General features: G+C 51.9%; 10 protein-coding genes across 10 annotated transcripts; 3 read left to right on the top strand and 7 right to left on the bottom strand.

Moving 5' to 3' along the window:
- Positions 1-1141: 1141 nt before the first annotated feature.
- On the bottom strand, positions 1142-3544 carry M436DRAFT_8752 (uncharacterized protein; the record flags this gene model as incomplete). The annotated part of the gene is made up of 1 exon (XM_013571883.1): positions 1142-3544. A coding segment is annotated over one exon (2403 nt), but the record flags the coding sequence as incomplete, so codon positions are not given.
- Positions 3545-4076: 532 nt separating this feature from the next.
- Positions 4077-5548, bottom strand: M436DRAFT_46043 (acid protease; the record flags this gene model as incomplete). The annotated part of the gene is made up of 3 exons (XM_013571969.1): positions 4077-4947; positions 5004-5113; positions 5282-5548. 3 exons carry the CDS (start codon positions 5546-5548, stop codon positions 4077-4079), a joined length of 1248 nt encoding a protein of 415 aa, XP_013427423.1.
- A 1821-nt stretch (positions 5549-7369) lies between these two features.
- Positions 7370-9124, bottom strand: M436DRAFT_63882 (ABC1 kinase family protein; the record flags this gene model as incomplete). Its single annotated transcript, XM_013572213.1, has 1 exon — positions 7370-9124. One exon carries the CDS (start codon positions 9122-9124, stop codon positions 7370-7372), a length of 1755 nt encoding a protein of 584 aa, XP_013427667.1.
- Positions 9125-9339: 215 nt separating this feature from the next.
- M436DRAFT_63881 (uncharacterized protein) lies at positions 9340-9939 on the bottom strand (the record flags this gene model as incomplete). Its single annotated transcript, XM_013572212.1, has 1 exon — positions 9340-9939. One exon carries the CDS (start codon positions 9937-9939, stop codon positions 9340-9342), a length of 600 nt encoding a protein of 199 aa, XP_013427666.1.
- Positions 9940-10518: 579 nt separating this feature from the next.
- M436DRAFT_46960 (3-carboxy-cis,cis-mucoante lactonizing enzyme) lies at positions 10519-11729 on the top strand (the record flags this gene model as incomplete). The annotated part of the gene is made up of 3 exons (XM_013572144.1): positions 10519-10662; positions 10727-11309; positions 11368-11729. The coding sequence occupies 3 exons, from the start codon at positions 10519-10521 to the stop codon at positions 11727-11729; spliced, it is 1089 nt and encodes a 362-aa protein (XP_013427598.1).
- Positions 11730-12203: 474 nt separating this feature from the next.
- Positions 12204-13865, top strand: M436DRAFT_46319 (alpha/beta hydrolase; the record flags this gene model as incomplete). The annotated part of the gene is made up of 1 exon (XM_013572033.1): positions 12204-13865. The coding sequence occupies one exon, from the start codon at positions 12204-12206 to the stop codon at positions 13863-13865; it is 1662 nt and encodes a 553-aa protein (XP_013427487.1).
- Positions 13866-14072: 207 nt separating this feature from the next.
- M436DRAFT_46479 (ubiquitin-conjugating enzyme) lies at positions 14073-14607 on the bottom strand (the record flags this gene model as incomplete). The annotated part of the gene is made up of 2 exons (XM_013572063.1): positions 14073-14326; positions 14388-14607. The coding sequence occupies 2 exons, from the start codon at positions 14605-14607 to the stop codon at positions 14073-14075; spliced, it is 474 nt and encodes a 157-aa protein (XP_013427517.1).
- A 501-nt stretch (positions 14608-15108) lies between these two features.
- On the top strand, positions 15109-16031 carry M436DRAFT_63878 (Pex19-domain-containing protein; the record flags this gene model as incomplete). Its single annotated transcript, XM_013572211.1, has 2 exons — positions 15109-15879; positions 15936-16031. The coding sequence occupies 2 exons, from the start codon at positions 15109-15111 to the stop codon at positions 16029-16031; spliced, it is 867 nt and encodes a 288-aa protein (XP_013427665.1).
- Positions 16032-16542: 511 nt separating this feature from the next.
- Positions 16543-18009, bottom strand: M436DRAFT_81973 (uncharacterized protein; the record flags this gene model as incomplete). The annotated part of the gene is made up of 3 exons (XM_013572362.1): positions 16543-17270; positions 17327-17774; positions 17830-18009. The coding sequence occupies 3 exons, from the start codon at positions 18007-18009 to the stop codon at positions 16543-16545; spliced, it is 1356 nt and encodes a 451-aa protein (XP_013427816.1).
- Positions 18010-19462: 1453 nt separating this feature from the next.
- On the bottom strand, positions 19463-21656 carry M436DRAFT_46615 (putative metalloreductase; the record flags this gene model as incomplete). The annotated part of the gene is made up of 2 exons (XM_013572087.1): positions 19463-21461; positions 21517-21656. 2 exons carry the CDS (start codon positions 21654-21656, stop codon positions 19463-19465), a joined length of 2139 nt encoding a protein of 712 aa, XP_013427541.1.
- Between the last annotated feature and the right edge of the window lie 93 nt (positions 21657-21749).

The following is a 21749-nucleotide window of genomic DNA, read 5'->3' as shown; positions in this document are numbered from 1 at the left end:
AATCATCGATCACGGCAGCTTGCGAATGAACAAGAATTTTCGACATACTTTCGCAAGCTCAGAGAATCCGAAGATAGCCTACAAGTTTGAAATGCTCAAAAAGGATAAGAGCAAAAACTTCCGCGAATACAGTATGTGACCAAGTCCTCTGTACATTTGACATTTCCCTTGGAAGCTGCTGAGATTTTGACCCTCTGGTGAAAGATGACGCGATGATTACAAGCTGCACAGATCTCACGCCTACCTTGTCCACAACGTGCCGATGTCAACTTCTTCCGTGAATGGGCTGGACATGTCCAACGGAGGTGCCAAATTTTCCCTTCATGCCAGCGAGAAGTTCACATGGAGTTTACCAGGAAACAGTTGGACAAGTGGGGAAAAAAGGATTCCTCGACAAGGATCTCAATGACGCTACACATCATCCCTGATGAGCAAGACGCGTTCTCCAAAGATTCCATCATCCTCGCTTTCTGGACCTCTGGAACTTTTTTGCGTACTTTTTTGTTTTCGGTTCGAGCTCCCAGATCAATACCAGATGATAGGTTTCAAAAAGTCTATTCAGGTCTGATGATGGAATTCATGCACTATAGCCAAGAAGGCCTCCTCAGGTCCAACATATTGATCAGTGTCATCGGGCGCCGTGATGCCCATTCTTTGTGCATTGTGTACTTCATCAAGACCGAAGGAGGTCGTATCGGTGCCGATGGAGGGCTTTACAATCTTGTTTGCCCTCGTCCTCGCTACATGCACCAATGCCAGAAGGTTGGAGATAGCCGCAGCGACAGTTGCTTTTGGCTGCGGTGGTAGTGGTGTTTACCGGGAGTGATCTGGGCAAGTCTTGATCATGTGCAAGGCGAAGTGTACTTTGAATGAATGAATGAACAAATTCTTGCATTCTATCGTGTGCTCACTGATACCACTCCCTCTCGTCGTAACTTGTCATGTTTCCAAACCCATCGGGCAGCTGCTGCCTTTGTTGCTGTTGTGGCTGCTGTCCTTGAGCACCCGCACCCACACCCACACCGCCAATAACATTAGGAAAGCCCGCAGTAGCAGATGGGAACGCCCCCAACGCAGCAGGTTGTCCACTATTGACCGGACTCTGCCCCAACGATCCAACTCCCAAATCAAGTCCACCGCCCCAGTTGCCAAAGCCAGAAGCCAGTTGCGCTTGATCGCGGAATACCCAGTCTTGACTTTCTCGCAGCAATTGCTCGACACCGCCAAACATGTCCGAGGGGCTGGCTGCCGCGGTGTAGGTTGCTGTTGGTGATTCTGCTGGAATAGATTGGAGGCCGTTGAAGGGAGTGGATTGCGCGGAAGGATAATTTGTAGCGCGGATATCGGAGGCTGATTGAGGAGGTAGGGCGAAGGGACTTGCGGTGGATTGGGCAGCGGCGTTGAAGGGGACTTGGCCGTACATGGGTGCTGCTGAGGCGTTGGCGAGCATTGCTTGTTGCGCTTGGGTCCAAGCGGGTCGTTGCTGTGGGAGTGGCTGTTGTGTTCGTTGTGCTGGTTGAGCTTCTGATGTTCCCATCATTGCCAGCATTGATGCTCGTCGTGCCATCGGGCTAGGCGTGTCTGTGCTGTGAGGGCTGAACTTTGTCTCGGCGCGGGCAAGCACAGTCGCTGCTTCCTCGGGTAACTCGATTTTCCACTTGCGCGCCATGACGGAGAGAATGCTCAGGGTGCGGCGTGCACCGAGCCAGCCTTCTCCAATCTCTTCCAAGTGCTTGATGCCGTGTATGATGTCGCGTCGAGCGTTCTTGTCTGGTAGATTCAACAGATGGATGGTACATGCCGAGTGCATGATATACACTGTCACATTACAGATTTGTCTCAGACCGTGTGATCGCTTGTAAAGACGCATGAGCTTCGAGATCATGGCAGCAGCTTGCGTACAAAGTCTTCGCGGACTGACGTTGGCAGGCAAAGGCGACGTGCTCTGGTTGTACTTGAGAAAAGGTCGGAAGAGGTGGATGAAGAGAAGCTGGAAGAACATGTGCATGGTCAGAACACTGCTGAGTCCTCCTTCTTTGGGCTCCATCTCGGCAGGTAGATTGCGCCGCCAAGTTTCGAGGCGAGTGTGAATATCGCTCAACATTTTGAGCTCGGCTTGTCGACCGCGACTTCTATCCATATCGCTGGGGTTGTAGAAGTGTCGCAGAAGATCATTACTGATCTCGCAGAGTGTTGATATTTGCAAAGCGACCGCACGGGTGCGAGCGGGCTGAGAGCGGGCACTCATAAAGCCCGAATCGGTGTAAGGTGCCCAAGAGGCGCTATCTTCGTCTGGAAAGACATCAAATTTGGGCACCGTGATGGCCGAGCTGGGCAATTGAGGCAAACGACCCAAGTAATTGGACCAGCATTTGTCGAAAAGGAAACACCCCCAGAATGTTATTCGACGGGCATCCTCTTCCTCGGGGTCGATAGTGTGCTCAGCGGCGTGAGCCAGCCCGGACGGATCGATGTTTAGACCCATGTCACAGGCCATTCGGAAACTCATGCCCGAGTAGACCCATCCCTTGGCCTCTCGACCACAACCTGCCTCACGTACACTCATAAGTGCCAAGGCCTGGACCGTGGTCATCTTCGGTTTCTCATATTCGTCGTTATCCATTATCAGGCGTTTTGCCTCGCGGAAGAAATGATCACCAGCAGTAGCAGAATCATTCGGGTTCTCGCGCGCGCCAGGCGACGAGGTGAAGTGACAGCCAAGGGCGAGAATGGCGTTGACTAGCAGCGGAGTACAGTATTCAGTCTTGCGTCGAGTGTCTGGTGGAGGTCTTCCTCGCATAAAGTCACGAAAGAAAAGATGCTTGGGTAAGCATGTAAAGTATGTATAGTGCCAGGTGAAATACATGTTGACCAAGTGCATGACCAAGTCGGGGTCAGACGTCTGGTTGGTCCATGATGTGACGGGGTTCTCCTGCTGAGGATATGCATCCGAGACAGACGAGGCTTGTGAGTCCTTCTCGGCTTGCAGGAAGAGCAGATTTGAAGTGCCGCCAATATAACGAACAGAGCCATCGTCAAGTCTCAGCTCGCCAACCCGAGTGGACAATTGCTTCTCAAACTGCGGTGTTGGTCCGGAAGAAGTTTGTGTGTGATCATTTACATCTTCGTCCTCTTGATCCGACTCTTCCAGCTCCAGGCCCTGCTCACGGGCAACGATTCGCTCAGCGACTTTATCAAGGCTCTCGCAAGTCCTCATTTCACGCACGAGGGCAGGCACTTGTCCCTCGGGAGAGTTGAGAATGGCGTGGATCAGAGTCTGCAGAGTCGAATTGCGCGTCTTGAGAGAATCGGCATCGCTCCTGTAGACTCCTTTTCTGCGGTGGTCCGACCCGGGATCGTAAACACACTCGGTGTTATAAACCTGACTGCAGGCTGCGCAGGCGGGTGTGTTGCCATCGCATTTCGATTTGCGCTTGCGACATGCGACGCAGGCCGAGCTCACACATCGTCGCTTGTTCGAGTCGTCGCCGTCGGGGGCCTCATCCTTCTCTTTTCGTACATGTCGTGCGCGCGATCTGGCAGTCGTTGGCTTTGCTGTAGCACTGGCTTTATCCGAGGCTGCTGCTGGTCGCGATCCCAGGCCTGATTGCGACGGCGGCTGTTGCTGCTGCGGTTCCATGTCACGGAGCTGGCATGTGGATAGCCGCTGATCGGTTTCCAGCTACCCCACGGCGATGGCGACCGTCTCCGAGCACTTGATCGGTATAGACGTCGAGCGGATCTGTGAGTCTTACGTGTTATTGAGCGATACGTGCACTTGCTTCCTGTGACCTGCTCGTGAACCACAACATCTTGTGCCTCGATGATATGCTGACAAACATGGTCTAGGGTGTTTCTTGACCTCACATGCTTTGCGTTATCGGCCCACTTGCCTCGTAGCCGTTCATCCAATCACACTCCACCTGAATGATAAGCCGTCCCACCAATATAACCACCAAGCATGTCAACCTTCGCTTATCAAGAACACACCGTTGGATACCAGCACTTCTCTTGCATTACTGTCGCTAGCTATGTCCTTCTTTACTCGTCTCTGTATTCTTCACGAGCCTCAACAACTACTCGGCCTTGGCAGCCATTCCGATAACCTCACTCTGACCGTTAAACACTACAAAGTGATGCTTGAGCAGCACGTCGCCGAAGATTTGGAGGTCGCTGCCCGAGTTACTTTGAACACCACCAAAGCAAGTCTTTGTGCTGACCGGCGCGAATGTGATGCCTGAGCCTGGGATGTTGGCCATGTAGTCTCCAACAGCCACTGCGAATTCAGGTAGGCTTTCGGAACAATCGTACGTATAACCACCAACAGTGCTATCATAGCTGGCGCTTGGTATATCGGCATAGTATGCCTGAACCACTTCGGGGTCAAGTAGCAATAGACTGGTGCCCGTGTCGATGATGGCAGGCGAAGCGTTGGTTCTATCGCAGTCCTTGCCGCCAATGCTGTAACGATTGCTGTCAACTTGCCAGAAACCAGAGCTTGCATTGACAGGAGTGAACTGCAGGTCACCTGTGAACTTGGATGAATCAATAGTGCCAAACTCGTAGGTTCCACTTCCATCAAGGTCCAAAGCTGCTGTGAAGACAGGCTGGGCCAATTCTGACATGATGTTGTCAAAGAATGTCTTCTGAGGTCTAGGCGATACCGAGTTGAGGGTTGAGAAGGCAAGGCCGACAAGGCCGTCTGAGTCTGCGTCCGAAACGAAAGCGCTCGATACTGATGTGGCCAGTTCGATAGCTTGACGAGTTACGGTCGCGCCACCGATATCGACAGTGTCGAAACCTACAACACCTGCGGCACCGCTGCCGTCACCGTATGAGAGGCTGAAAGTGGAACCATCAAGTTGTTGGTAAGACGAGCTCTTAGAAGGATCATAGGCGCTGTGCTCTCCGATCTGAGCGCTGGTAAGGGCGGTACTGAAGACCCATCTATCGAGATCGTTAGCGTTCTGTCATGTCTCATACGATTTAGGCTTCACACATACAAGTCCGAAGAGCCAGTGTCAAAGTTCAAGTCAAGTTTCTGGCCACCAATGGTGACAGGAGAGAGATACTCAGCACCGTTGTCGGCGGGTGTAGCAAGAACTTCACCAGTCTCGTCGTTACCGTCAGCAGAAGGAGCCGGAGCAGCATAATCGGGGGCTGGAGCGGCGTCGGCAGGAGCCGGAGTGGCAGTGGCAGCGGCGGCAGCAGAGGTAGTGACGGTGAAAGAGGTAGCCGCTGAAGAGTAAGCAGCGTACGAAACAGCAGCAGAAGATGCAACAGCCGAAGAGTGAGCAGCGGAAGATGCAGCAGCATATGTGGCTTGTGTAGAAGGAGCAGCAACAGCGGAAGAAGCGGCTGGGGTTTCGTAGCCCCATGAAAAGGTTGCATAGAGCCAGGATCTGAGGTCGGAGAGATGACGATCATTTGTAGCAATAGATTGGTCGCTGCTAGTGGTGTTGGATGGGGCCGATGTGTTCGCATGGAGGTTTATGGTAGTCGGGGTCTTGGAAACAGCAACCCAAGGAGATCCATCAGGAGTAGTCATCGACCAGCCGAACTTGCGGTAGGCACGGCCCATGGCCTCAGAGGGTTTACGGATGTATCCAGTCTTGCGAATGCGAGGGATGGTGAAGGAACGCTTCTTCAAGGTGTTTGTAGTGGCCTGTTTTGCGGTCGGTGCGGCCAGCGCAACCGTAGCCAGGAGGGCCACAAGGAGAAGTGCAAGAGTACGGTGCATCTTGGTCAGAAAGAGAGTGGTAACGAGTGGAAGGTTAAGCGCGAGCTATTTTGTTTGTCGAGGAAAATCTTCAGAAGAGAATGGGATGAAGGAGAGTGAACGACTGAGCCAATGCAGTCAAGGTCTAAGCGGCAGTGAAGCGATCATTCACTGCGCGAAGAATGAGAAGGGAGAGAACACAAAACAAAAAAGAGAGTAAGCGTGAACGACAGGACGTGGAAAGAGAGGAAGCCGGTCCTTCTTGATGAGGGCGAAACAGTACTCTTGTATGTACACGCAGTTGAGCGCCTGTCCCCCAGTCAGGTACATCCTTGCTCTCAAACACTTTAAACACCCGCTTCGCTTAACCCCCCGATGGATCTCTGTCCTATTGTTTAGGACAAAGAATCAAAACTAGGGGGCCAGACAGGTCTTGGTACAGGTAGGTGCGCAAAGGCGTTCTTACAATGATTTGCATCATAAAACCGTGAAACTCCACGACATACATGACTGATGGGGGGGGAGCAAACCACCGGGTCCTTACCTTTTGCATTGCCGCTATCGAGAGCGCGACTGACATCTGCGACGGCTCGGCACGTCAGCGATCCTCTACAAGCACGGTCGCCAGTAGACAAGTAGGAGATCCCCGACCAACTGCATGTATCAACCTGGCCTGGTTTCGAAGCCCAGAGAGTTCAGCGAACCAAATGTGGTTCAGAGAACATGGCGGTGGACCGGTCTTGCTCCCTCCATATCGTCGAATCTGGCGGTGCTGAGGTTGTACAATGTATCAATCTCTTTCGGTCTTGCACTCTACCGCCTTGGCCCGCACAGCCAAGTGTTTCGAGTATCTTGTCTCGCCGAGACGAGAACTCTGTCGAAATCAAACAGTGTGTCAGTAGCGAGCTGCCTGTGATATATCTTTAATTTATCGCCTGGAGCCAAGCGTAGAGCCGTCTCACCACGCAACCTTTATATTCTGCGGTCGCTCAGCGTTTGCTCGTCCATAAATCTATAAGCCTGGTACAAGTCTGTCATGTTCTGCTAGCCGCTGCAAGTTGCCTTCTGAAACGTGGTTGTGGGTACATGGACAAACAATCAGGGGCAAAGCCTCCGTTTGGTTCCGACGCTGTTTCTGACGGGTCGTGCTGAAACCCGGACCACATCCGCTGACTTCACATTGCCTTGCGCGAGGTCGAATTTAAGCAGTGACATATGCATTGGGTTATCTGTTCGAGATCAGATTGGTCTTGATTCAGAGCTGTATTCAGAATTCATGTTGTAATCGAGCCACGTCGGACTCTTCATGAAGGTCGTGATATCGTGGTGATCGTGCTTCTGTAGAATGTCGCTACCAACTACCTGAAACGGACTTGTGGAGCCAAGGCTTGAAAGTTGCTGGGCTTGTTTACACTCGACACTTTGAACAAATCACATTTGATTCCAGAACTCTCGCCTCTGTTTGAAAATATGCATATTGTGAAGGAAAATCTAGGAGTGTGAGCGATCTTTTACCTACAAGACCAAGATCATGGCCTGAATTCTATAAACCACTGCAATAATGAACCCCAGATCCAAAATAGGATACAACAACACGCATAGAAGAAAAACGCCATCGCTCAGAACATTACAAACGCCATACAATCTTTACTAGATAATCGTGGGCTGCATGCCCAGGAATCTCTTGATGTTGAGCCACGTCTCGAATGCAGAGAGTTTGAACTCGATGCGGGCAAAATCGGCCCAGGCAGTGAACCTGCGCCAGAGCCTTCTGGGGCCAAATCCAGCAGCAGACAAAATCTCCATCTTTTCTTCATAAACTGCACGAGCGGCATAACGTGCTAGAATCATAAAGGTGCGGACGGGTCCCTGGCGGGTATGCAGGTTCTCGTCGAGACTACGAGTGAGATCGTTGGTCTTGAGGATGAGAAGGATGACACGAGGCACTTGGCCCAAGAGCTGAACGAGCTGCTCGAGCATGCCGTCACCTAACGCGTCTGAGATGGCCTCTTTCTCCTCATCTGTTCTTGATGTCGCTACGCTCTTTGTGACAACGCGGTAATCGCGGCCAGTGATTGCAGAGGCAAACAGGGGGAACTGCTCATCGTTGATGCCGGCCACCTCTTTTGCATATTGGCGCATGCGTGGCTCATCAGCGTCCAGAACAGCAAGCCATAGCTTAGCGTAGCTGCGACGAAGGGTATTGTCAGGCACGCGGTACAGACCGTGATCGTACAGGATGATGTCAAAGTTGTTGGGAGCACGTTTAGAGGTATTCAGACGAACAGCAATATTGCCACCATGGGGATCGCAGTGCAAAGGGGCGTCCTTGCCAAAGATCATCTCGTTGAAGATACGCGCAAGAGCAGCAGAGACTTCGTCGCGGTCAATGTTGTTGGCGTCAAGATAGGCCAGATCGTCAGGCCTGCGACCAGTGACGTAGTCCATGACAAGAATGCGGCGCTGGGCCCAGTGGACTCTGGGAATAATGACGGGTAGATATGCGACTTGGGCGAAATACTTGCGGGCGAGTTCGGCATTAGAGCCCTCAAGAGCAAAGTCCAACTCTTTCGGCAAACTCTCGTCCATCTCATCACTCAGCCAGGTCAAATCGTATTCCGGGAAGAAACGCTTGAGGGTACGGAAGGTGAAGCGGGTGAGAGCCAGGTCGAGGGTGGCCCACTCGTCAAGAGCAGGGTGCTGGACCTTGACAGCGACGCGTTCGCCAGTTTCGCGCAGGATAGCACGGTGAACTTGGGCCAGAGAGGCCGCACCAATTGGATTCGTCTCGAACTCGGAGAAATAGTGTGACAGGGTGTTTCCGGTATCCTTGAGTACCATGGCCTCGACGCTCTCCATCGAAGACACTGGACACTGGTCTTGTAAGGGAATGAAGGTGTCGCACCACTCGGCAGGCAGGAGGTAGTTCATGCTGCTAAGATGTTGCCCCAACTTGACGAAGATAGAGCCATTCTTTTGCAATACGATCAGCGTGCGGTCAGCGCAGCGCTGGTGACAGTCTTTGAGGAGAGCCTGGTAGTCGGGTTCGGGCAAAGCATCGTACTGGTTGAGGGTGCGGCGGTAGTCGTTTATGTTGAGGGCGAGGGTGCTGACGACCCTTCCAGTACGCTGGGCAGCGATCCAGATGTAGCGGGCATCGTCGCTGACAGCGACAGCGCCCGTGGCGGCAAGGACTATGCCACCGACGACATACAGGCGTCTGCGGGACTTGGGCGACTTAGGGGGCTTCGGAGGGGCGGCCTCGGTGGCATATGCGCGCTTCTTGAGAAGATGGCTCGGTCGAACAGCAGATGTCCATGAGGAGTGTGAGACTGGTCGCGGGAGCCACGGCGTTCGACTCGCCGCAGTCCTGAACAAACGAGCCCATCCAGACGTCCCGTTCATCGCATTGTATCACAGAATATCGAATGCTGCATGGTCGAAAAAACACTGAGACCCTGGACATGCATGACGCTAATGCCAGATGAGCGCGACCATCCAACCAAGCCGCTCTCCGATCTTTCCCGACTTTCCGACATGCGACTTGGCTTTTGTGCATTCGTTTGTTTCATGGCATAAGCTTTGTGCTCTATCTACAGTCGTCATGCGCAAACAGAAGCCTATTGCTCGGGCATCACAATCTCGTGTCCGTTCTTCTCTGCCACGTTCATGGCCACGAGGAATCTGCTGACCATGTTGTATGTTGCCACCGTCGCCGTCATCTCCATGATGCCTGTGTTGTCTAAGAACTTCCTCAGTCCATCAAACACTTCGTCGTCAACCTCGACGTTCTTGGTCACTTGGTCGGTATAGCACAACACTGCCCATTCCTCGTCGCTGAATGTCTCTTGCTCTTCCTTTGTCCTTTCTCTGCCGCCCGGAGGCACAATTGCTGCAGTGCGGACAAGGTCCAGCGATGCTCGCGGCAGTCCTCCTTTAAGCGCTAACGGAGCATGCGCGTTCCATTCGAATGTTGCCTTGTTGAGCACCGCAATGCGGCTCACAGCCATCTCCATCAGGCCAGGGTTGAGTGTTGTCTTTGATCGAACTGCTCCGAGCAGGCTGTTCCAGCCATCGGCGATGGCCGTGTTGTGCAGCAGGGCGAGGTCCAGTGGAAGCAGAGGGCGTGGCTTTCTACGTTCCGTGATGCGGCTGTAGACTGCTTTGGTTGTCTCTGACGCATCGGCTGCTGGCTCGGTAGGTGCGTATGGGATGCGCATGTTGGACCTCGTGGTTGATTTGAAACTTCTGGTGAAAGGTAGTGGAGATCGAGGTAAGAGATAGGGAGCGCAAGAGAGTTTCTCAAGAGGAGATACCCTTAGCTTTATACGATCGAGCTGCTTGACGAGTGGGGTCATTTTCACGGGGGTAGACCGAGGACTCAATGTCAGGAAGGTAACTTGGATGGAAGTTGTTTACCAAAGCTTCCAAGCTCTGATCAAGCTACAACTATATGGATCTACCGACCTTCCAAGTGGACGGTTCCAATACACTGTGTCCAACATGATCTTGATGTCCACTGAGCACACTCGCACTTCGAAGCAGTCGGCTTCCGTACGAGCACAACTTTGCCGTGTTCGGAGCCGTGACAGCACCCCACACTGCCCACTCGTTTGCCGCGGACTGTTCCCGAAACCGACCGACCCCGGTCTCGCCAAAGCAACAATTCCAATCCTGTGCTCAATCTTGTAGAAATGTTTCGTCCTCTGTCCAGGAGACTGCAAGGCAACATTGTGAGTCCACTAACACAGAAAGCAATTCTCGAGAAGCGTAATCTCTCGACTTCCAATAAACACAAAATGCTCCATCATCTTATGGTAGGAACCTGGACTCCTCCAGGTGCCATCTTTACTTTCCAATTCGACGATGAGGCTTTGACCTTGAAGTTGATCAAGAGAACCGAGATCCCAAAGGATGAACCTATCTCATGGATGACCTTCGACGTACGTTCGAACCAATGAACTTTATGATTTACCATCAGCATGCTGACAATACTATCGACGACAGCATGCAAGAAAGACTATCTATGGAGCTGCTATGAAGAAGTGGAACAGTTTCTCTGTCAAGAGCCCGACAGAAATCGAGCACACTGCTTCTTTCCCTATGGAACACGACCCCAAAGCTTCCCAGGCAGACACAAAGACTCGCGCAATCTTCGTTTTGGCAGGGAAGAAGCCGCCGTACAATGTGTATGGCAACCCCTTCTACGATCACGCTGGCTCAGGAAATGTCTTTTCCGTCAACGAGGAAGGAAGTCTGCAGAAGAATGTTCAGAACTACGAGTATTGCCCGCAAACAGCAATCCACGGCATGGTCTTCGATCCTACAGAAACCTACCTCTACTCTGCCGATATGTGGGCAAACAGAGTCTGGTGCCACAAGAAAGACCCAGAGTCTGGACAAATGACTACTGTTGGTAGCGTCGATGCTCCTGCAAAGGGTGATCATCCTCGCTGGGTCGAGATGTCACCAAGCGGCAAGTATCTCTACGCTTTGATGGAGGGCGGCAACAGACTTGGAGTGTACTCGATAGACGAAGAGACCCATATGCCCATCTATACCAACAAGATCTATCCTCTGGTCCCACCAGGTAAGAGAAACAGCTCCGATAGAACTCAAGATTACGAAGCACTGACACAGAAGATAAGGCCACCAGGAGATCTACCCCAAGATGTACCGCTCAGATGTTGTGTTCCTTTCCTCGAGCGGCAAATATCTGTTTGCGACATCCAGGTCAAATTCTCCAGATCTGACTGGATATATTGCAGCTTTCAAGCTCTCCGAGTCTGGTGACATTGAGCGTCAGATCTGTCTCAACCCTACACCTACAAGTGGTGGACATTCCAATGCCGTCAGCCCTTGCCCCTGCAGTGATGAATGGTTAGCTTTGACCGACGACGAAAAGGGCTTCATTGAGATCTACAGATGGAATGAGGAGTTCCTCGGCCGCGTTGCTCATTGTGATGTCAAGGAGCCTGGCTTCGGCATGAACGCTATTTGGTATGACTAGAGATTCACAAAAGAAGCATTGCAAAGACATTGATACATCACACCATACTCTGAGTACTGTCAACCTCTAGCCATGATTATCCGATGAGTAGAGATCATGCTCCTACGTCAACGAATTCATACAAGAACGTCAACTCATGTGAAAATGCACTGCTTGTTCAACCAGGGTTGTACTGACATTCACGTAAAGAACGTGTTTGGAACGATACCCTCTCTGCCGCAGCTTCTGCCGTGTGCCAAGTGCACAACCCCACTACCCCTCATCCCACGGACTCGATGTTTTGTTCTCGGGGAGAGCAGAACGGCATCGTCATCCGGGATGTGAGAGCTCTCGCTGTAGTCGGCTACCGACACGGGCTATCGCGAGATCCAACACTTCTCTACCCAGTAAGATAGAATTTTGTCCATCCATCTCAAACTTCTCTTTCCACTACTGCCAACCAAGGCCATCAGAGGAGAAACAACACCGCAAACAATGGCAAAGACACCAGGAATCCTGTATGTAACCATGCAACCCTCGGCCGACCTCCCCGCCGCCGAGTTCCACGACTGGTATAATAACGAACACGGACCCAACCGCCTGCGCCTCCCCTTCATCCACAATGGCTTCCGCTACCGCGCCCGCGACCTTTCCAATGCAAACGCCAAGGGCAAGCACGAATGGATGGCCATCTACGACACCGACGACATGGACGCCTTCAATTCAGAATCCTACCTCGCTCTCCGCGGTGCACCCATCCAGACTCAACGCGAAAGAGACATCAGACCCAGTGTTGCCATCGACAGGAGAAGTTTCGACTTGGTCAGCAGCAGAGAGTCTGCAGACTTCAGGAAGCTGGAAAAGATTGAGAATTATGGAGAGGGCAATGTGATGGTTACTGTGAGTTTGAGATTGAAGGCTGGGCGCAAGGGTCAAGAGTTGGATAAATGGTATGATGAGGAGCATATCGATATGTTGACCAAAGTGCCTGGTTGGTTGCGCACAAGACGTTACGTCACTGCTGCCATTGACAAGAAGGATGAAGTCGAGTACATGGCTCTGCATGAGTATGCACCGAAGAATGGTTTGGGCGGCAAGGAGTGGCAGGCCACAAACGATACACCTTGGGCCAAGGACATCATGACCAATGTGGTTGAGCAAAAGGTCAGACGCGAGTACGAGCTCTTCTACACCTTTGGCCCTGCTCCCCGCGACCTCCAAAACTTTGCCCTTGCAGGTTTCAAGAAATGGGACAGTCCGGCCACGCAAACCAGAACTTTTTCCACCAGCAACGATGGCGGTGCCGTACAATCGTACATCACGACCGACGATGGAGCAGAACTCGAATACAGACTCGAGGGCTCTACGGACCCCAATGCGCCATTGATCGTGCTCTGCAACTCGATCTTGACATCCTACGGCATCTGGGACCGCTTTGTGGACTCGTTCCTCGCAAAGAACAAGCAATACCGTATCCTGAGATACAACACCAGAGGCCGCACGAGCAAAGCTGGCGAAAAGCTCGTCACCATGGACCTCTTGGCTTCCGACATCATCGCTCTGCTTGACGCTCTCAAGGTGCCCAAGGCAGCAGCGATTGCTGGTGTCAGCATGGGCGGAGCATCTGTCATCAACGCCGCCTTGACATACCCGGACAGAATCGGCTCGTTCATGGCATGCGACACCAATGACAAGAACCCCGAGGTCAACAGAAAGGCTTGGGGCGAGAGAGTAGCTATATGCGAGAAGGAAAATGCCTCTGGCGAGGAAGGCGAGAAGATCGTTGGGGAAGAACTCGCCGAAGTCACAGTACGAAGATGGTTTGTCAAGGAAAGCTACGATGGAGGCGACATGGAGAAGGAGTGCGAAAGGGTCAAGCAGATGGTCATCAACAACAGTCTGGAAGGATTTAGAAAGAGCGTGGAGGCACTGTGCGACTACAACTTCCAGCCGCACATGAAGAGTGGAAAAGTAAAGGGTGTGTTTGTGGTTGGCAGTGGAGACGGAGTTCTGCCAAAGACTATGAAAGAGATGGCTGCCAGATACGGCAGCGATGGCGCCGAGTGCGTCGAGATTTCAGGAGCCGGCCATCTGCCCATGGTGGAAAAGCCTGACCAAGTGGCAGATGTGCTGGGCAAGCTGGTGTCTTCTTCGTAGAAGTGAAGCTGCCGATCCGTCTTCTTTAGTGTGTGTGTGAATAGAAAAACTTATGGACAAGCTCCTAGCCCTATTCCCAGCATTGACCAAGCAGTGAAATCCTCCCCCTTCGGCGCTTGTTACATATTCTGAGTTTTCCCGAGTCGGAGATACGTTCGGGAGTTCGTGATGGTTGTTTGGATGGGTTGCGATAACAGTGCGAGACTTTCAAGGAGCCGGGTTATCTCTGACGACTTGCTTGATCTTCTTGTCGTAGGCAGCACGGTCCTTGCGGAACAGGTTGTAGGCCTCGGCTTGGGCAGGCGACTCCGGGTTGGGCTCATTGAGCAGAGACTGGATGCCAAGGAGGATCTCCTTGATGGTGATGGCGGGCTTCCAGCCTTCCTCTTCGTTGAGGATGGACAAGCAGACGGTCCCGGAAGGGTAGACGTTGGGGTGGAAGAGAGGAGGGATGAACTTGCCTGAAGGTAAGAATGTAAGTAAAGAAGACGGTAGACAGGTGGACGGGAAATGTCAACGTACACTTTGGGGGTTTGGTTGGGTACTCGTCAGGGAACTGGACCTCAAGCTTGAAGAGGCCGCCCTCCCACATGGTCTTCTCCTTGCCAGGGATGGAGCACTCCCATTTCTGGAGATCGAGGCCACCCTGAGGGTTCTTTGCGGGTTTTGCGACGAAGCCGAAGGGATGGTCTTTGCGCCACTGCTTTCTCTCCTCTGAGAGACGGTTTTGACAGAGCGACATTGTGGATGGAGTGATGGGTCAGAGTGTAGAGATGGTCTGGTGTGTCCGGGGTGAGGGTAATTGATGTGATGGCGCTGATCAAAGTCGTGCGATGGCAGAGATGTAGCTGTGACGCGTTGGGCAGGTACGCGACAAGACAATCAAGTGTTGGTGGTGTGAGATGGCAGCGTGCGTGGAAGTGTTTCTGCTGATCAGCCCTTGTCTAATCTGATTGTCTTGAGTCAAGCAAACCAGGCAAACAGCTCCCCGCAACGATTGACGGAAGTCGTTTCCTTGTGAAGGTGGCAGGTCCGACTGAGCCTCGGCCCTCCGGCCCAAGCAGATCGACAGTGAAACAACTTGTTCAAGCTGACCAACTCCGTATCCTTCCTTTCTCAACCTTCACTGTTCTGCTTTCCTTCACATCTTATTCAGGTCGTAATCATGGCAGAGAAGCAACCAGAAAAGCACGTCGACATGGCACCGGACCCTGACGAGGACGATCTTTCCGACCTTGATGACATGCTGGACGACTTCTCGGCCACTTCAGTCAAAGACAAAAAACCCGCTGCTCCTTCCTCGACTGCCACCACTACTGCCTCAACTGCTGCTCAATCCGATCCACTTTCTTCTTCAGCACCCACACAACCGTCTACCGAGGATGATGAATTCGCTCGTCAATTACAAGCAGGCATGGCCGAGCTGCTAGGAGGTCTTGGAGATGATCCCGAGATGCAGAAACAATTTCAAGACATGATGAAGGAGCTTAGTGCTGCCGCTGAACAGGAAGCTGCCGGCACGTCCACCCAATCGACAGACGCCGCCTCCAAGCCCAAGACAACGCCAGCTCCTCCTACCTCTTCCTCAGCTGCCAAGCCCGCCTTTGCTTCAACCATAGAAAAGACCATGGAACGCATGCAAGCTTCTGGTGAATCTGCCTCTGCTGCTGCAGCGACCTCATCTCAGGACGATATGCTGGCACAAATGCTCAAGGACCTGGAAGCTGGCAATTTCCCTTCCATGGATGGTGACCAAGGAGACTTCAATTCCATGCTCATGGGCATGATGGAACAACTGGTCAACAAAGACATCCTATACGAACCTATGAAAGAGTTACATGACAACTTCCCCGAGTGGCTGGAAAAGAACAAGGATTCCACGTCGAAACAAGACTTGGAACGCTACAAGACACAACAATCTGTCGTCAAGGACATCATCGAGAGATTTGAGAAGAAAGACTTTGATGACGACAACAAAGAGGATAGAGAATACGTTGTGGATAAGATGCAGCAGGTATGTTGTACCCCTAGTCTTCTTTCTCGGCTTGTGATTGCTGACATGAAACACAGATGCAAGCAGCAGGAGCACCTCCGCCTGGACTGGTCGGCGACATGAATGCCGCCCAGGATATGCTTAGCGAAGCCGATGGTTGCCCCCAGCAATAATGATGCTGCTTGCTATTTGTCCCAACATGAAAAAGATACCCACGTTTTTTGATCCTTCCAAGCGTTTTGTATAGTCTGAAGATAGAAATCCATATCACTGTCTGTCACGTCGACATTATTTCTTGTATGGGAATTGTCCATGACGTCCACGAGCCACGAACCTAAAAGTGAAGTATAGGTAAGGAGAAGACGCTGTAGTGTTTGGTATGCCACTGCAAAAGCTCTTGTGAACCCTACTTTCACTCATGAGCACTCATTACTTCACTTATTCCATATCCCAGCAGATCTTACTTCACAAGAGATCGGTACTATAGCTCACACCTCTCGTGCTCACTCATTGGGCAAAAACAACAAAGTCGCCTGATAGTAGCGGTTGTAATCTCAACCCCAAATCTTGATTGGTCGCAGATTGTAATGCATCTCAAGACTTCAATCTATATACACCCAAGATCCCCAAGCCTTAGTCATTATATCGAGACATTGATCACATTAAAATCCCCTTCTCATCCATCTAGAAGAATCCACCACGCGGCACAGCGCAAAACACACCAACAACAACACAAGAAACCAAAAACGCACCCAACAAACTCTGCACGAAAATCGTATCTTGAATCTGTCTCAACGCCGGCTCCTGGATCCAGACTTCGCGATCGAAAACTTTGCGGATGATATTGCGCTTCTCGTATTTGGCGACCCAGGGCTCGTCTTCGTAGCTTCCGGTGTCAGGAGGACTAATCAAAGAGTCTTCGGAGCTGCGTTTCGTGGATGCCGCGTCTTCCGGGTCTGCAAACAGTTCCCAGGGACGCAGGTGGCGGTGGTGCATTCCGTGCAGGACGACGCACATGCCTTTCCAGGCTGCGATTAGGGTCGAGATGCCTAGCATCAAGCCCACCATGGGGAGTACTCGCCACGCGCGACCCACAGAGCTCAGAGTGATGAGGATGTCTGCGAGGATGCCGAGGACGATCAAAGAAATGCCCAAGCCTCGGGCGAAGATCACACGAGGGCGGTTGCCGTTGCAGATGGTCCAGCGGATGAAGTTGGGATGGGCCTGGCGACGGAGCGAAATCTCTGCGCTGGTGAATGCGGCGCGTAGAGCAGATGGGTGTGTGGTATGTTGGAGAGCGTGCAGAACAGCGCTTCGCTCACGACCAGAAAGGTTGAGCTGACGAGAGCCATCAACAGCAATGTAAATGGTAATGATGCGGGTCAACTCTTCACGGAAGGGTTGTGCGGTGACTTTGTACTAGTGTTAACGATAGTGTCTTGAGCAGATGCAAGATCTTGGTACTTACAAGGCTTCCATCGCATGCCTGCATCCGTCAATGCTTCGTCGGCCTTGCGATTGAAGTCTGATTGGCAAGATAGCGGTCTTTCCGTGTTCAAAGAAGAGGGAAAGTCTGAGAAGGTAGGGGATGCAGGAGCCCTCAAAGTCTCTGGAGACTCGCTACGAGGATCATTGAAGGGATCTCGTTTCTCGGAAGCCAGAGGCGCCGTGTCGGCAAACTCGGTCCCTTCGAGCACGGTAGCAATTGCTGCAGGAGTCTTCTTGTTGCGACGAGCGGGTTGAGTGATCTCGTTGTCCATTTGCGCAGCACTCCATTCTGGCGAGAGGGCCTTCTCGGAAGCTGGCAGCTTCTCGAACCGTTCGACGTAGCTGCGATACCAGAGATAGAATTGTAAGTTCTCAGCGCTGTGTTCGATATACTTTAGATAGTTCATAAAGTCACGGGTGGTGCAAGGCTATACAGAAAGAGTTAGGTCCGAATTCTTCATACTTGAGATTAACAATACATACGGGGCAGGTGCCGCCAGCAATGATTCGATCAAATGATAATGCTTCCGGGATACCTTTGATCGAACCAGATGTTCCAGAGTGGTAAGAACCTTCGCCGGAGAATCTCTTCTCGTTTGAGGATGTCAATGAAGATCCGTCAGAGACTCGGCTCGGGCGGCGGTAACCAAGTGAGTAGACCATGTTGATCGGATGTTATAGTCCTTCTGTAACGATCGTGGAAGAAGACGACTGTTTGGAAAGTCCCTTGCGGAGTTCAGCTACGCTCGCTCAACGGGAACGGATAGGCGGGTGCAGGTGACCTCTTATACACAGGGCCCCGCAGACGTCAATGGTGCAATGACAGGGCTTTGTAGTCTCCGATAGGCAGTCCTTGTAGGATCGATCGTCGTTCAACAGCCAGGCACGACAAGACAGAGGTGTGATCGAAGATGAAAAGGTACCAGCCACACAGCTTGAAGGAAGACAGACTTTTCTTGTACTGGGAACATCCATGTAAATGTTAGGGCCCCGCTTGCGAATGTGGTCGGACAGACGAACGCCACAGGTTGTAGCTAGGCTCCGCCATGCCGCGTGTTGGGTTGAGGAAGCACGGTGAGTCGGTGAATGGTCCGGGGGCCAAAGGCTATTGTCGTGTGTTGCCGCTGTTGTTAGCTTGCTACTTGGGCGTGTACATGTGCCATCGTTGCGACGGCAGTCACACGTGCTTGTTCGAACTGTACAGAGCATGAACCATGCTTCTAAGCCGGTACGATCTCAAATCTTGAACCGTTATAGCGTCGCGTGCGTTGTGGACTCGATCCAAGTGCCGCATCAGCTGGCTATGTTGATAGTACGACAACAGTAACTTGACCCGCTTATACCATGAGTCGCCAGTCTTGTACAAAAAGCAACTTCCAGGCTTCAGCTCGGTCTTTACGAGGTTCATGCAAAAAGTACCTGCGAGTCGCCAATCCCCCAGCCAGCCAAAGAACGGGTAATACGTCGTCCTGCAGAATCGACCGAAGGATTCGAGATGATCAAGCTGATAGTCCACGGCAGCTAATGGCATTGCCGAGAAGTTAACCATCAGAGTGGGGCATTTCCCTCTTCGGGCGAGGCGATTATTGGAAGAATTACCGGAGCGGCTCTTCTAGCAGCACCGAGACACGTACTGACAGAAGCTACTGTGAATCTAGATTGGAGCAGGAGAGCTAGCGTACTCGACGAAAGACTCGCACTAAGGGAAGCAGAAATAATTATAGAATTTGTCTCTAGATAGAGGCAGCTCGTGTGGTTGGATCAAGGTATTCGGTTATGCAAGCCCATCGACCATGCACAACCCACATGCTGCAAACGCTCGGGTCTCGGGTCAAACGTCGATCAATCTTCAGCGATCTGGAAAACCGGGGGGCGGGTCACGCCAGACACGCAAAAGTGCAACGATTACTCCCGAGAACGAGGGAAGCGGCATCGCGTTATCCCGCCAGAGATGACAGTGGTTTGAGATTGCAGAACCTTATACGCGATCGCATCTTTCCTGCATTCATGCACCCTTAGTCATCAAAGAAGAGCAATAAGAGATTGCTTTATAGCAATGGGTCATAACAGCGTTTCTATATTGACATGAACTAATGTTTTTTTACACACACCTCGATCAGTATCCAAAGGCCTCGGCATGTAGCCAGATGCCTTGAGCGCCTGTGCCTTTGTGGACCGCTCTCTCGTCACTAAGTGAAACGACGCTGGATCGCACGTCGTTGACTAAGCCCTGAGGCCCACAGACGACAACGGCACTTTCACCATAAGCTTGCTCAAGCGTCTTGCGAATGACATTCCTGCAAGCTGGTCGGCCTGAGAAAACCGAGATCGCGGGATGCAGGAACGGTTGCTTCGGCTTGGGCTTTTCGTTCAGATTGCTCGACGTTGAGCTGTCTGTTCGGGATGGACCCGCTCCACAATTGCAGGTGCATGCAAGTCTGATGGCTTCTTCATCGTCTTCATCTTCGATGGTGGCGGTACAGCAACATGTGCCGTTAGGGCCGCAAGACTGCTTTGGTGTGGGCTCGGCTTTGTCGGACAGCGAATAGCGATCAAGCTCTTGAACCTCAACCTTCTCATCCTTGGAGCTGAACTTTTTATCCATGCTGTAGTCATTATATTCTTCGTCATCGGCAGAGTTGAGAACTTCGGTGACCGAACCGTATTTTGTGGACGTTGAGGTCGAGTATGCCCTCCAAGCATCCAGCAGAGTCTTCTGTTCGGTCGTAAATGTATCGTCACACGTGATGTAGGCGCTAATATCAACGCTGACATCGTGGCCCTGTTCTTGGAGGCGAGAAACATCATCCATAACCTGGCCGAGTTGCGAAGAGAACCAGCTTAGTTGAGGACCGGACTTGACAATCCAGATATATCTCACGTGTCTAGTCACTGGCTTCTCACGTCGGCTCTTGCTTTGACCATCCATAGACTTCCATGAATGGACAAGGTCACGTAGTAATGGCATAGTAAATGTTGCGCCAGAACTACCGGCAAGCAATACGACACTGTCGAATTGTTGTAGAGGGCGAATACGACCGTAGGGACCCTCAATAGCAATACTCGTCGAAAAGCCTCTAGTGAGATCTCCGTTGGTTTGGGGAAGGCTCATTCCGATCGTATCCGCGTGTCGATAGATCTTTTGCGTTCCGCCCTTCCTCGACTGGATCAAAAACTCCATTTTGCCGTCGCTGGGAAGAGAGGAGATGGTGAAGGGATGCGCCTGCATTGGGGCTAGCGAGTGAGCAGAAAGGAAGACGTGTTGGCCAGGACGCCAAGAGATGGGAGGATTGTTGATAGTGACTCGTGTAGTATTGTTGGGCAGAGCGGTGAGCTCGGCATTCAAAGCCCATAGCCTGCCCATTGTGCCATCTTTTCTTTGGCTAGGATGCAAGATAGACAAGTTGTTGTAAAGGTAGAAGAAGCCTCGCACGACACGATCGAAGAAGAATAGGCCGACACAAATCCAGACCCAATGCTTGACCTCAGCTGGGATATGTAAATAGACAAAGCCGATGAACACGGCGAAGGACACGATGTGTTGGACAACAAAGAATTCATAGCTCCAACCACGAATGGGGGTCATGGAGCTAATGGTAATCCAGATTAGGATAGCCCAAGCAATGACGCCATGCTTTGTGATAGGATCAGTTCGGATTTTTGTGCCAATATAGTCGTAAGGGGCCCAGTCTGCAAACCAATAGCCCATGTGGATGGTAGCGGTCAGGAGGAAGCATCGCGAGGCCCAGCGGTGCAGCCAGTTGATGCGCTCATATGAAGAGCCGATCAGAGCAGCAATGATGTTGCGCTTTCCAGCCAGAAGGAAGAGAAGAGGCAATTGACAAAGAGTGACAAAGCCTGTGCGGTAACCAATGTTCTCGAAGGACCATCGATCGCTAACGTCGAGCTTATAGAAACACAAGACCAGAAGAATGATTATATTTGCGGCTACGATCGAGGCTTTGCCAAGGGTTGGCGAAGGTATCCTGAGGGACTTGATGGCAAAGACTGGCAGAGAAGCATTGGCAAGCTCGCGAACAAGGGCGGTAGATGTGGCCATGGCGAGAAAAGGAAAGGCTTTTGGTCTGGCGGGAGTCATGCTTGTTGATCGTAACCTGGGTTTAGGTGAGTATGGCCATGGTGAGAAGAGATGCAAAGAGTTGGACTTACCTTTGGCGACACAGAAACCAGCTGTATAGGTTGACGAGTGTGAAAGCAGCAACGGCGGCGCCGACGACAGCCCAGTACATTCTCTCGAAGGTGAAATAACTAGGGATGCCATTGCCCGAGGACATGTTGCCCATGGACATGTCCATTCCACCCATTGACATATCCATATTGAATTGAGGCGACGAAGAAAGTGATTAATTAGCAAGCTGCGAGGCAGATGCGGCGTTCGAGGT

This window comes from Aureobasidium namibiae (assembly GCF_000721765.1).
Source record: "Aureobasidium namibiae CBS 147.97 unplaced genomic scaffold scaffold_8, whole genome shotgun sequence".
Taxonomy (NCBI): Eukaryota; Fungi; Ascomycota; class Dothideomycetes; order Dothideales; family Saccotheciaceae; genus Aureobasidium; species Aureobasidium namibiae.
Note: the sequence above shows the minus strand (reverse complement) of the source record. Positions and strands in the feature narration are given on the sequence as shown.